Source organism: Gavia stellata, chromosome 2 (assembly GCF_030936135.1).
Source record: "Gavia stellata isolate bGavSte3 chromosome 2, bGavSte3.hap2, whole genome shotgun sequence".
Taxonomy (NCBI): domain Eukaryota; kingdom Metazoa; phylum Chordata; class Aves; order Gaviiformes; family Gaviidae; genus Gavia; species Gavia stellata.
This window is the reverse complement of record NC_082595.1, coordinates 86,375,366-86,387,483: the sequence shown is the minus strand read 5'-3', so window position 1 is coordinate 86,387,483 and position 12,118 is coordinate 86,375,366. Positions and strand designations below refer to the sequence as shown.

Genomic DNA, 12,118 nt, shown 5'->3' with positions numbered 1-12,118 from the left:
CAGCAGCTAATTATAGTGCTCCTAAGCTAGTCCTGCTGTGTTAGCTGACATGTATTTAGAGTATGGCTCTTAAAGGAAGCATGAAGGAGTCACATGGCACAGGCAGGCCCCATTGTACCAAGCCCTAATATTCAAGTATTCTCCTCAAAAATATGGGGGATGGAACCAGGAAGGAACTCATGCTACATTGCAGCTCAATGACAGTAATTATGTTGCTCCCATTTTATGCAATGCATTTTATGCACTGGATTAGAAAAGAGAGAGATTCAGGACAGTAAGATTTTAACTACGTAAGTGATGTTTTATTAACACTAAAATAATGGTTATGTGGAGAAGAAGTTTTTGAGTGGTTTTTTTTTTTTAGCAAGGAAGGCAGGCATGTAGTATCTGCAAGGCACAGATATTACTGATCTGAATGCATTCTTAGGAATACATCATCTGCCTGAAGTGCTAAAAAATTTTTTTGCCTTGCGATTGAACTAGAAATGCACATTCTCAGAAGTCAACTTTTTCTACTGTGTGAGTAATTATGTTACTTAATTTGACTGTTCATGAGAAATAAGATTAGTCAGAACTGCAATGTGGGTGATCCTAGTGAGAATTCATATGCAGTATTAATTAGATCCCATGACAGAAAAATGCCATTGATATGTCATGTAAGGTACAATGCTTTGTCTTCCTCTAAATTGTCTCCTTGTGTCAAGTAATTTTTTTATTTTATGTGTGTGTAGATGCTTTAATTTCAGCCAGCATTTTTCAACAACTTCTCACGAAACCATTAGGCTATTGTAATCTTAATGGTTTTTCTAGAACATACTGTTCTTATCCTCCAGTACTCTTACACAAAGCAAGTTGTTCAAATCCGTGCTCACTGGCAGAGAAGAAAAGGTTTATTGACTATATACGTGTATACTTTGGCAACCCCAGAAGTGGCTTAATCTCATCAAATCTCTTAACTGGCATGCTTTCCAGCTGTTTGAGTTTGTATGAACCTGATGTTCCTCACACCACCTGTGCTCTGCTCAGAAAAAGCCCAATCCAGGCTATCTCTTGGAAGACTGGACTGTAACATCCTTCATAGCCAGAAGAGCAAAAACTTGTTTTTCAGGGACTTATCCTCAGCATGGTCAGGCTCTGTCAGGGAGCAGCAAGAGCGGGCTGCTCCACAGGGAAGGTGAATGGTGGCCAGGGTGACAACAGCATCGTCACTAGCAAGGGCAGAGCTCCACAGTGCCTGAGCAGGGAGAGCAGAGATGGTGATAATGAGGTGGTGGTAACCATGGTCGGTCAGCAGTGCCATCATAGCACACAGATTCATAGCGATGAGGCAGGTCCACAGACTGTGATAATGAACTCCTCAGCCCAGCAGATGATAGGATCCACTGGCTAGAAGAGGAAGGTCGACAGGTTTAATATAGGTATAAGGCAAAAGTTTAACAGAAAGAATTAATTAACCATTAGAGAAAATTTCCAGAGTCGGAAATGGGCTCTTTATCACAGAAATTGAAAAATCAAGACCGGACACTTTTCTGGCGCTTCATACAGTAATTCCAGGCAGTTCTGTGGTTTAAAGAAAAGGTCAGACTAGGTGATCACTCTGGTTCCTTCTGGCCTTATTATCATTGAGTCAGTGAGTCACCCTTCTACTGACACTCACTCTTGTATAGCTTCTACAGTTATATAGATGTGATCACAGTCTAATTCAAAATTCCATTCCTAAACAGATAGTACTTAAAAAGTAATGCATCTATTATTTAGAGATTGTATTTATCAAGTATCTATAAAAATATCTTTCAGTCAAAATAGATAGTGATGAAGAGTTTATTTCAGGGAGCTACAGAAATATTCTTAACTTTAAGTAGACAGTCTCTTAAATCAGATCCTACTTCATCTTCAGAATTATATCAAATTTGAGATGGAACCCAAAAACTGTTGGATGCCTTGGAATTGCAAACCAAAAAAGTCTTCTCTTAACAATTCAGTGATCTTTGGTCTACAGCAAAGTCTATGCAGAGGAATTTGGGTTTGCTGTGTTTGTCCAGACATGCCCCCGCCTCTGCATGCTGATTGGGGTGAACTTCCCTTATCTGGGAATCATTTTGATGGGAAGGAAACCTGGGCATACAGACTTGGGGGTGAGAGGCGCTGCAAATGTTCTGTTCAGACCTCTCCCAGTCTGAACTGTGTTGAAACCGGGATGATGGGGTGTGCCATGAAGCAGACCTGCTTCACAGTTGAGGCTTATCCCACATTTACGAAGTCTTCTGAAAAGCGCAAGGTATAACTGGCTATGGATGGAAGAGGTGTGAATGAAAGCACCGTTGACTTATTTGGCTTGTATTTATCAACTAATTACAACTAGAGAACTAGAATTTCAATTTTAAACAAATGTAGAAAAAAGTCTTCTGTCTTAAAGAATAAATATTTTAGGTTATTGATTTTGTCTGTTTATGGCTGTTCTTCACATTTTCTCTTGTTACAATGCAATTTGGCTAACTTCAAGAGAGTCTAAAACAGTCTTTCCATATGATGTTACACTTCTAGGAAAACTCCAAAGTGGTAATTGCATCCCGTCACCTACACAGCAGACTGCCAGCAGTGCAGTATGTTCTCCTTGTGGAGGAAAAGAATAAAAACGAAAAAAAGAGTAACCATTTTCTTCCTTATGCAGAAGGAAAAAGAGTCGTTTGGGTTTTGTCATGAAAAGAGAGGAATGCAACTGAGGAAATATGGCGGTGATCTGTTACATTGGAGACCCAGCTTTAAGTTCTTGCCTTGAGGGAACTCTTACCTATTGTATTATCAAACACACATTGGTATAGAGACTGATCATGGCAAATGCAGATTCAAGTCACTCCTTGAAATCATATAGCAGGAACTTGGAAGTCATTTTTTCCCACTCTCAGATGGTAGACTTAACTGCCAGACAATTGGCTATTATCAAGCATTTCAGGACCATTCTGGACCTGGAAAGCATTCCTGACAACACTTTGTTGAGAATATTTTGATAAAAAAAGATTTTAGTTTTCCCCAAGTACTTCTGGTGTGCACTCACTAGGTGAATTTCTTGCATCTAGATTATGTGTTCATGTCAAAATCCTTCTCAAGGCTAGAGTGGTAATACCTAGTGGTAAGAAAGAAAGGAAATAATTTGTGCAGTCATAGAGTGATAAAGGACACAGTTTATTTGTAATAATAACCAAGTGTGCCATTGTAGGAGCAGGCTATGAGCTCCCCCTTTCTTTCAAAGGCTCTGCAGCTTCTAGTGTTAATTATTTTATAAGAGGAGAAGTAGTCAGATCTTTTCAGCATCATCTCCCAGGATCTTCAAGGAATAAGTTAAAGGAAGTTATGGTATGTGAAGTTCCGTTACACAGAGGGATTTTTTTGCATTTGCTGAGGGCTTAGGAAAATATATCGATGGGAAAAATATGCAAGAGAAATAAAAGAAGAGGAAACTTCTTGGCTTTTGCTTAGCCTAGGGTTTTCACAATACAGTAAGAAGGAAGCTGTGTCAGATCCAGGTTACAATATTCGTTTTTTCTCTCGCTATTCATGTAGTTCACTGGTGGATGAAACAATGTTCTGTATTTCCTATATGTTGCCAAGAGTTTTCATTCTTCTAACAAAATATTGGAGATCCTGTTCGGATCATTTACCAATATCCTTTCAGCTCTGACACAGCTTTAGCAATCAAATCGCTTGGGGGAAAGAGGAGCGAAGGGTTGTAGTCATCACTGACGTCAATGACATATATGCATCACACCCCCAAAGTTGCCCTTTGCAAGGAAAAAAATCAGTAGCTCAGCAACTGGTTATTTCATCTGAACATTTAAATTCTGTCACAAGTATGTTTTCATTCTCTAAATTCCGCTCTTCTTGTAAGTTGTGGTCCAACTGTTGTTTTTCATATATAATAAAAAAATTGGAATGCCTAAATAGGATTGTTCCCCTTTTAGTATTGTTAGATAGTCAGCATAGGAAGTGAAGCTTGAATACTGTTGATGGCACTAATCAACAATACTGTAGATAGCACTAATGCTTTAAATTAATCATAACATTATTGGATGATAACTCCAGTAATGAGTTCAGAAACACTAGTCGTACTTTTTTAATCTCACATTTTTCTCTATGCGGAAATGTGAAAAAAAAAGGCACTGATGAAAAAAATTTGAGTAGTATTTTGAAAAGCTAACAACAGATTAAACAGAACATTTTTTCTTTGTAGAGGTGATAGAGATACCCAAAATGTAGTTCTTTTTGTTTCTTCTCTTTCTTTGGAGGACGCAGGCTGTTCAAATAGAAAAAATAAAGAAAAAAATAGAGATAAAATAGTGAAAGAAATTAGACGGATCACTTTGAAGATTAAAATTTTCCTTCCCCAAAGGTTCCAAAAGGGAGAAGAACACTGCAGCTTTCTCTAGCATGGCTCCTGCATGATGGTCGTATCTCAGGGGGACTGTGGATGGCACAGACCTTGGTGCTGTGCTCACCTGAGTTCTTTAGTTAATGAAGGCTCCAAAATGCAAAGATATTTGGGTACCCAATTTCTACTGAAATTGATGGACGTTTGGTACTTAAATTATCCAGAGTTTTGGTTCTGAACAGAGACTTGTGGATGTGGCTGTAGTTCCTCCAGAAAGATTCCTCAGTATCTTCCGGGTAGTTGTTCCTTACCCTCGATTGTGTTCATCCTCTTCCACTGCTCTGGTGAAGTTAATATGAAACAGAAACATGTATTTTTTCTTAACAATTACTTTATTATGTTCATTACCCTACTGGTTCCTTGGGGGTTTTGAGAAGCTTAGCAATTTCTCCATTCCGAACCCATGACTGATTAAAATTTGTTGTTTTTCCTAACTTACATTCAGACTCATCATCTCTCTGCAACAGGCTGCTTTGGCAGTCCTGGCCCTAATAGGTACTGGAATGACTCTTCTACTTCATTTTATCACTTCATTTTATTTTTACCAGGAGGATGTAATCTCAACTGATACTGAGCCAGGGACACAGTACTCAAATGTAATGCTGAGCCCTCCTCTTCTACAGGAATGTCTGTTGATCTGAGCATTTATCTGGGTAGCAGTGATGAGACAGCAGAGATGAGAAAGACTATTTATCTTTTTATCTTCTGTCTTGGGATAAGATTACATTAATTTCTGTATGCTAAAAATAATAATTCTTTTACTTTTTTCCTTTTGAACTACAACTACTCTAAAGCCAACAGGTTTGTCTAGAGCTGGAGGGGAGGGAAGAAATCTGTTTGGAAAGAAACTACTCTTCATTTTTTCTTACTCTACTCTCTGATAGAAGACATGGCGTTCCATAAGTGTGCTTCTGTGCAGGATCATTTGTGGATGGTATTAAAATAATATTAAAAGTAAATTATCATTGACTTTTCAGTTATGCATACATAGATGTATGCCTCCCGTAGCTGGGCAAGCAAAGAAAAAATTGTACTCAGCAAAATTAAACTCAGAAATAATTACTTAAGTATACTCTTTTTTTTAAAGATTCTGCTATTTTCCTCCCAGCTCCACGTATGTGTTCTGTGACTGGCAGCCCTCCTACGCACCTCACTGGGATCAGTCCATTCCCACAGAATCCCACATGCATGAAAAAGTGCTTTACTGGGATGCTCTTTTTTAATCTTATTATAATTTATTTTTTTCAAATAACTAGCAAAATGAAACTTCAGAAAAAGGTAATGTGTTAAATAAAAAATCCACAAACCCTGCGGATCCCTCCCCTGTAGTCCAGTTTTACACATCAGCAGGTTTCCAGAGTAATTTTTGGTCTCGGCACGGAGTCTATTTGAAAATCGCTTCAAAGCAAAAATAGGTGATGGCAGTGAGAGTGTGCCTCAAGACTCCGGATGAAGATGAAAAGGGAACTGGGCACTGGAGTTTGGCTTTTGAGGGTGCTTTGTGAGTTTCCTGATAAAGCGGAGGGATCAGCAAACTGATTCCCACTGTTCTTAAACCTGCTCCAAGTATGGGCGTAGGAAAGCAGGAGGTATATCCAAACACAAGAAGCTTGTGTTTAGTTTTGGAGAGATTGCATACCTGCTCAGTGTGATATCACATATGTATAGCACGTATTTTGCTTTATACATTTCTGATTTCAGGCTAAAATCCAAAAACGTCGAGCACTGGTTTTGTTGCAGTGTGGAATCACTATCCCCTTTAAACAGGAGGCAGTTTTTAAAGAAAACATCTACTGGAGGAACAGAGAGGACCTCCTGCGTGCTTGGACCCCTGCCTTGTCCACCTGCTTAGAGCTGGTGGCTTTCCTCCGATGGCGCACGGCAGGCAGCCCCCCGACCCCTCTGTGGCACATGGCACACATTCACTGTGCTACATTTGCTGCGAAGGAGGGGGGCATTGTTGAAGGAGAAGACAGTTTAAACTGGTATTTTCTGATTTCTAAAAATAAAGGCAATTCACCTAGCTTGAATACTCTCTCCCTCTCTGCAAATCCTCCTCTAATTCAGAATCAGAAGTTGGTAACCTGAAGAACATTACTAGGCTTGTAATTTCTTCTTTTTCCATCTTTCCATGACGAAACAGGAAGTGCCACCTTTGGAAACACGGTATTGCAAAAAGTGTATATTTGCTTGTTTTTTTAAATTTTGAACTCAGCCTCACACCAAGATATTTTGAATTGCAGGCATTAGAAGAGCCAACCAAGACTGCTAGTGTGACTGAAGGCACTGCTTTGGACACCCATTCAGAGGTAGTGCTGTCATATGTCTTTCAAATCTCTATTTGAAAACAAAAAGCAAAGGTTAACTGAGTGATCCATCCTCCTTTTTCAGATGTGCTCCCCTGCGCAACTCAGACAACAAACAGAAGAGCTGTGTGCTGTCATTGATCAAGTCCTGCAGGACCCATTGACTATGGTAACCCATCAGTATGTGAAACTGACTTCTCTTCCTTTCCTTTTGTCTCTTGTCATTAGTAAGTCTGTTCTCTGTCGAAAATAATTTTTCAGCGTCGATGTGAGTCTTCTCCAAGTTTTCTGCAGATGAGCATGGAGTCAGATGTTGGCAAGGTAGGTGAATAAGTCCACCCACACACCAAGGGCTCTTTCCTGGTAGATATAAAGGAAAGCAAAATCACAATAGAGCCTATGGCAACAGTAAAGCCTACAGCAACAGAAAGCTGCAGCTAAGACATGCAACATCAGTGGAAGTGTCTGGTGGTTTAAAAGACGTGGAAGGACAGAACTGTAGCGCTGGAGTTGGTACAGTCTTTGTTGCAGGATGCTTTCCTGAAGTCAGAAGGAGTTACATCATGAAAGAGAAACTTTTTTAAGGCTTCAGAGGCTAGGATACACAAGGAAGAAATCCCTCATACCTTGCCTTCCATATTGCAGGGTCTCTGGCCATTTCCCAGATTTTGTTCCATCTATGTGTCCTTACTACAAAGGAGCCAATGTTTCTAACTTCAATGATTGGAAACGTCTTTCAGAACATTTTTTTTTTTTTTATGTTCATTATTGGTTTTCAAATAATGGGATAAGTAAATGAATAAGTAGACTTGTTCTTAAGTGCTGATTTCCTTTTAACTCTGGCCCCTGACAGGAGGGGGATGTCTGCTACATCCATTTACCCTGGATAACTCAGAAACAAGTAGTGAGAGGCAGGGATAACTTTCTATACTGGTGTTAAACTTCTGGTTTCACTAAGTTATGTTGATGTGCCTTCTGGGTTCAGAAGGATAACCAAGGAAAGACGGTCCCCTACTCAGTTTGCCCCAGGTAAATTTAAGTTGGTCGTGGTAGCTATAGGAAAATGAATGGCAGAAATCCAACTGGAAATGGGAGGAAAGGGATTTTTGGCAAAGGAACACATCAAAAAGTTAATACATTCAAAATGTCCTGCACAATGTCCAGTCCACCATGCAAAAGCAGGGCACGGAACCAGCATTCCTGAGTGGCTATATTCAACATACACTTCAAATTTAATTTTCATTTTTGAAATTACTTCTGTCAACCAGCGCGCGGTGATGAATTGGGCTTCAGGCAGCTGAAAGACATAAACGTGATAGTAGCCGAAGAAGCAGGCAGAGACTGTTATTGAGGGAATGTTTTCCAATGCCTGTGCTGAATCTGAAGTGGTTAAAATGCTGTTAGTAAGTTGAGCTATAGCATCCAAAACCTGCTTCCTTGGGAAACTGAGAAATGAGCCTTGACCAAATGGAAGAGATCTGTTAGCAGTCATGAAACCAAATAAAGGGGGCAAAAGGTAAGTTTAACAGGATGCAGCATAGGGACCAAGCTAAATGTTGTGAGGACATCAGAATTAGAGAGCAAAATGCTTAAACTGAGGGTAAAAGAGAGTCATAGACAGGAAGGAAAAAAAAGTGTATGTTATAAGTAAATGCCTTAGAAACAGCATGGATTATTTAGATGAAAGCAAGTTCTTGAAAATGAGAACATGGAAAGGTGCCATTTCAGGTTATTTTGTGAGCAAATGTAACTTAAATTTCATGGGGCAACCACACCTATGTCTATCTACTAATAAGCATTTTGTTATGAGAGTTCTCAGAGATAATTTAAATGCCATCCTCAATAGAGTGGGATCAATGTTTCTGAGAAGTAAATATGAAATAGTATTTTCTACAATAAACATATCAAGCAAAACTTTAATATACCTTATTCTCATGTATCACATAAATCTTTCTGGAAAACTGAAGTTTTCTTGAATTTGAGCAATTAATAACTTGTCACAGTGATGAAAATCTCTTTGAGTTAGTCCTCAGAGTAACTCTTTGCTCTTAATATATCTATTTATTTTGTACAAGGTGTCAACAACACTGCAGAGAGCAGCTGGGCGTGAAACTAGATATGTAAGTACTTTTATAATTATTCTACATTTTGCATGCAGAAATGTGTGATTTGTCTGCTCTTGCTACAATACTGGGTGAGTCTGCACAGGCATCTACTCATGACATGAGGTGTTGACTAGTAGAGAGAAGCGAGTATGTTAGAGCACTGGCAATTGGGACTTCAGATGTCCTCCCACTGCTGTCAATCCATCATGGCTGGAATATCTTTAGTCTATTGATAATTCTACCTGTGTGAATATGATATTAAAATTAGTTTCTTCACACACTTCTTTGCTGTTGTTTGCTTCACGTGTGGGTCAAGAGCTCAGCTATTTGGCAAACAGATTGTTATGGGTGCTAAAGGGTGCCTTTGTCTGGACTCAGCCTGCACTGTAGGGGACTTGCTTTGGTAGAAGTCCTTTCATTTTTGCCTGTCCTTCAGAATTTGGGGTTAACCCAAACTTTTCTTTCCAAGGTATAGAGCTGGCCAAAACCCCACAGTTTATCCTTAGACGAATAGAAGCTGTTTTGTCACATATACACACATTCCAACATAAAAAGAAAATCTCTATATTGAGTCATCTGTTCAATTATTGAAACATTAAACCCAATTAACATTTTAATTCTCACTAGCACACACAGTTACTGCAGGTTTCATATTTTACTTACAACTCATCTAGTGATGTGGTGAGAAATCTCTGCTTACTATTCATCATTCAGCATTTCTATTGAACCTCAAATCAAAGCAGTGCTGGCAAAGCAATAGAGGCCTTCCAGTTTCATGCCAGCACAATGCTTGACTGATCAATTCAATTTTGCTTCTTGAACGTGGTGGTATGCATATTTTATTGCATACTGTGATTTTTTACTTGACAGACTGTGCTGGCTCATGCTAATTAGAAAGGATATTGGAAAAGTGCTTTTTAATGAAATAAAAGAGTGTGTTTCAGAGGTAGTCTGTGAGAACAGAGTATATTTAATACCCCTCCAGTTCAGATCTCCAGCTCCCAAAGCTGTGGCTGACATATACCATAAATTCAGGCATCCAACTTATATGCCTAGGCATACAGTTATGTTTTCTTTGCTGGCATAGAAAATCACCCTTACAAACTCTTCCTTCCCAGTCTCCCAAGGAACTTTCTAGATAAATGAAACAAATCAATACTTAAAAATACATTTGGGAATAACACAGAGGATTATTGTTAGGCTGACCTTTCCTATAAATTGTACAAGCATGTTGAATTTTTTGTGTGTCAGAAAACAGACTGTGGTCTCCAGGCTGTGCTGTGGTGCCTGAACTCGGTGGGTCCAGGCTCTCCTGGGCTCTGCCATCACCGCACTCTGCAGCAGAGTCTCCTCAGGGATGAGCCAGGTGTCCCTAACAGCCCCCATACATCACAGGTCTTTCCCCGTCTCTTGCTCTGCTTCCTCGTTAGGACATACAAAAGCTATTTCTGACCCAGCTAATAAACCAGGCGGTGGCTTGTCCTCTGGCCCTTAGGGCAAGGGCACACTGAGGTGCTTTTCCATAGACTTGACTTCTCCTCTTCCCCTTCCACTTCCCTCCCCTCAAAGTGAGCCCCCCCTTGCCCAGGAGAAGACCCAGACCAGACCACCAAGAGCAACATGCTCCATGCTACCACACAGACCACAATGGAGAACTGTCTGGAAGAGTGATAGGTGGTGTGGGCCAAAGCATGCAAGGGAGTGTGGTAACCATTAACTGGAAAGGATCTGTTCCTGAGCCTCTGTGTGTGCTGACTTTTGTTCACTAGAGGAGACATAGTCCAGGAGCCAACATTTCTTCATAGCAGGTACAAGATGTATGTTTTGAAACAAGGTGCCTACTTTGAGCCAATCTAACAGTGTCTCCGGTAGAAATCAGGAACTGAGTATCGTTGGGACACTTGTTATCACAATATCAAATTGTGAGTTCCCCCAGGTGGTCTGTGGTGTCTCATGTGAGCTGTCTTGGAATAAAGATTTTCAGCCATCCTTTTCTTGCGAATCTTTTTTTCTTTTAGAAATAGGCTTTTAGTTTATGCAACTGAATTAATTTTACTGGAAAGAATTAAAATGGTAATTTAGCAATATAATTTTCTTAATCTTTTTGAATTCATGATGTCTGCTATCGAGATGCTTGTCAAAATGTTGCTTTGAGGGTGTTTTTAGTTAAAAGAAAAGCTTTAATTTGTTTATGAGTCAGGGATAGGAAAATCTGTCATCATGCTAAACTATTATTTATAAACACACACACATATAAATGTATGTGTATGCACACATATTCCTAATTACTTCAATAGGTTATATGGAGTAGTAGACTATACAAATATGTTGAAATAGCCTGCCATTTAACAATTAAAATGGCTTAGATTTGCCTTGGCCTCAATTAATATTTGTCTTCTCATGCACTTCAGAATCTTTTAAGGATGTAAATGATTGTACAAATAGCAAGGGAGTATATAAAAAGTATGGAAACATGTCTGACTTCAGTGAAATTACAGCAGTTTGTACCAGCTGACAGCTAAGTACTACAGTTGTCATTTAGCAACTTTTTAAACTGTATGGTCCTTGATATTATCCTATTCACCATTTTATAATAATGCATCTCTGTTGGGTTTAGGGACGATACTGCTGATTTGTAATAATAATAATATAATAATATAATTATTCTCCAGATTAATTACTTTTATGGCTATTGAGTGCCCTAATATAGATACTTAGTTAATGTGTTTCCATATAATTACTGTCACCAGTGAAAGCTTTCTTTACTTTCAAGTTCTAGAAAATTTATAATTTTGTCATTTAGCCCACTTACAACTATTTAAAAAATAATTTCTCAAGGTTAATTGGAATAATTACTTTGCATATTATTGATATTTTTGCTCTTCTTGACAGTTCTATTCTAAAAAAAAATCTTTTTTAAGTGCTATAGACATAACACAAGTGAAAAAATGAGAGAACAAGCAGCAGCTAAAAATGCACACAGAAATGCAGAAATAAGTAGTGCTTTTCTTTATCTGTGGTCTGCTGTGCTTATATACATTTCAGGCAACCCTTCTGAAATGAAATTTACTCTTACTTTGCACCACTGAGGTGAGAGAATTTAATTCCAGCCCGCTTGTATCTGTAGATCATTCTGAAGTGCTTTGATGTCTTTAAGCTCATAATGAGATTGGTCATCACACTTGGTTAATGGTATGAAAGAGTATGTAAGTAATCACTAGTAAAAATTCTGGTTTACTCTGTCAAGAGAAGAAGATGTACTTCTTGCAGATTCAGTGCTA

The 12,118-nt window shown here is 38.9% G+C and overlaps 1 protein-coding gene across 7 annotated transcripts in view; it reads left to right on the top strand.

Moving 5' to 3' along the window:
* MLIP (muscular LMNA interacting protein) overlaps positions 1 to 12,118 on the top strand; it is a 117,836-nt gene that overhangs the window by 60,757 nt on the left and 44,961 nt on the right. For all 7 annotated transcript variants that reach the window (XM_059832432.1, XM_059832423.1, XM_059832417.1 and 4 more), the window contains 4 exons: positions 6,670 to 6,735; positions 6,818 to 6,901; positions 6,994 to 7,053; positions 8,808 to 8,852. In XM_059832432.1, the coding sequence (XP_059688415.1) occupies positions 6,670 to 6,735; positions 6,818 to 6,901; positions 6,994 to 7,053; positions 8,808 to 8,852 (255 nt within the window). The remainder of the gene's footprint in view (positions 1 to 6,669; positions 6,736 to 6,817; positions 6,902 to 6,993; positions 7,054 to 8,807; positions 8,853 to 12,118) is intronic.